Here is a 1814-nt window from a genome sequence, read left to right as displayed (position 1 = left end):
CTTGCAGGGCTTAGCTTTACCAGGTTAAAAAAAACCAGGAACAGGACAAACTACAGAAGACCCTACAAGGGAGGGAAAAAGGAGAAGCTACAGAGAACAGGAGAGTAAGACGAACATGGACTTAATGTTTGAATGTGATTAATTCTGTATGCTGAGAAGGATCTTAGGCAGGAGGCCATGGCCAATGCAGGAGGCCAGAACTGGTATTCTCAGAACATTTCAAATCCCAAAAGCTTGTACAATTAATTCAGCAAGCTGAAACTCCTTTGGAAAACAGTAGGCATTAGGCACATACTGCCCATTCCCCAAATCACATAGCTACCAGGCAGCAGCAGCAGGTTCCTGATGCCTGAAAAGTTAAAACGTGCACCTTGGGTGCCTGTGTGTGTGTTCCAACATGTTCTAATTAGAACACTTTAGCATCGCCACAGCATCACGTGTATATGCCCACACAGGTTTAAAAATGACTGCTGAGTGGACATTTTTAAACACATGGGGGGCTTAACACACAAAATGTTGCAATATTTTAATTAGAGGGGCTTTCCAGGAGCTGCTCCAATTAGAATGCCCCCCCCTCGCCCTTAGGCACATGTATAGGCACCCCTTAATTCTACCCCTCATTTATATACACTGTAGCAGAGTTTAACTATATCATACTGCTCCCACATGCCAACAGAACCCCTACATCATGTCCCACCTACAGCATGAGGCCCAATGTGAAGAGCTTAAAATTCAAATGAATTTTATTCTTAGTATGGTTACCACTAAACATATAATTTCTTTTCCCCTCCCACATATCTACCTATCTCTAAATTTGGCCTACTATGTCAAAGTGTCCAAGCTGATGCAACTCCCACTGGGGAGAATAAAAAAAAAGGCACAAGAGTGATAAATTAGACCTTACCACACTTTAATTTACACCATCTTCCAGCTTCCATGGTGACTAAATTACAGTTTAGTCTCCCTCACACAACAGGGAGCAACTGAAAGTTGGTGAGTTGATGTGAGGAAGTCTAACTTAAACTTTACCTCTGGTCTTCATTTTACATGATGAACAATTGTACAAAATTTAAAAATGAACCCTTTGTGCAATATACTACCCACTGTTATCAAATAATGGCATAACTGCAATGGTGTAGTTTTGAAGATAGTAATACCACAGAGGTAGATAATAGTTAAAGCAGCCATTCCCTATCCTGCCCCCCTCAACTCCTTCTAGAAGGATGAGGTTAAAAAAAACCAAACAAACAAAAAACCACACATACTTGGACAAATTTTGATTGATTTTCCAGAGGGAATCTTCTTGATAGACGTGAAGGTGCTCTCCAAACATCATCAAATGGACTATATCTGCAATACTCATCAAGTCTACCTGAAACCAAAATAAATCAAAATCAGAAAATTATTTTTGCTGACTTTTGCAGCCATCTCAACATTCTCCTACATACACTCAACCTAGCACAATAGCAGTTTTGGTTCTACTGCATGACCCCCTGTACTTGTTAATCCTGAATTATGCTGTTTGTGGTTATAATTTTCCAGCAAGTTTCTAAGAAAACTAGAGAACTACTATAGAAAGCAGAATCCTTGTTTAATAATTTTGAATGAGACTCTATAAACAGTTTACCCATCTATTACGAACCCCAACTATAAGATGAATTAAGTACACAACGTCAGTACAGAGGCAGAAAAGGATCTTGGAGTCATCATTGATGCCAAGATGAACATGGGCCGGCAGTGTGGGGATGCAGTTAGGAAGGCCAACCATATCTTGTCATGCATCCACAGATGCATCTCAAGCAGGTCCAAGGAGG

General features: G+C 40.4%; 1 protein-coding gene across 2 annotated transcripts in view; it reads right to left on the bottom strand.

The window, feature by feature from the left end:
• The window catches only part of BUB1B (BUB1 mitotic checkpoint serine/threonine kinase B), a 55934-nt gene that overhangs the window by 8905 nt on the left and 45215 nt on the right, over nt 1-1814 (bottom strand). For both annotated transcript variants that reach the window (XM_019518989.1, XM_019518990.1), the window contains exon 22: nt 1266-1372. In XM_019518989.1, coding sequence (XP_019374534.1) covers nt 1266-1372 — 107 coding nt within the window. The remainder of the gene's footprint in view (nt 1-1265; nt 1373-1814) is intronic.

The sequence above is a fragment of the Gavialis gangeticus genome, unplaced genomic scaffold (genome assembly GCF_001723915.1).
Source record: "Gavialis gangeticus isolate Ggan-Ray unplaced genomic scaffold, GavGan_comp1, whole genome shotgun sequence".
In the NCBI taxonomy this organism is placed as follows: domain Eukaryota; kingdom Metazoa; phylum Chordata; order Crocodylia; family Gavialidae; genus Gavialis; species Gavialis gangeticus.
Note: the sequence above shows the minus strand (reverse complement) of the source record. Positions and strands in the feature narration are given on the sequence as shown.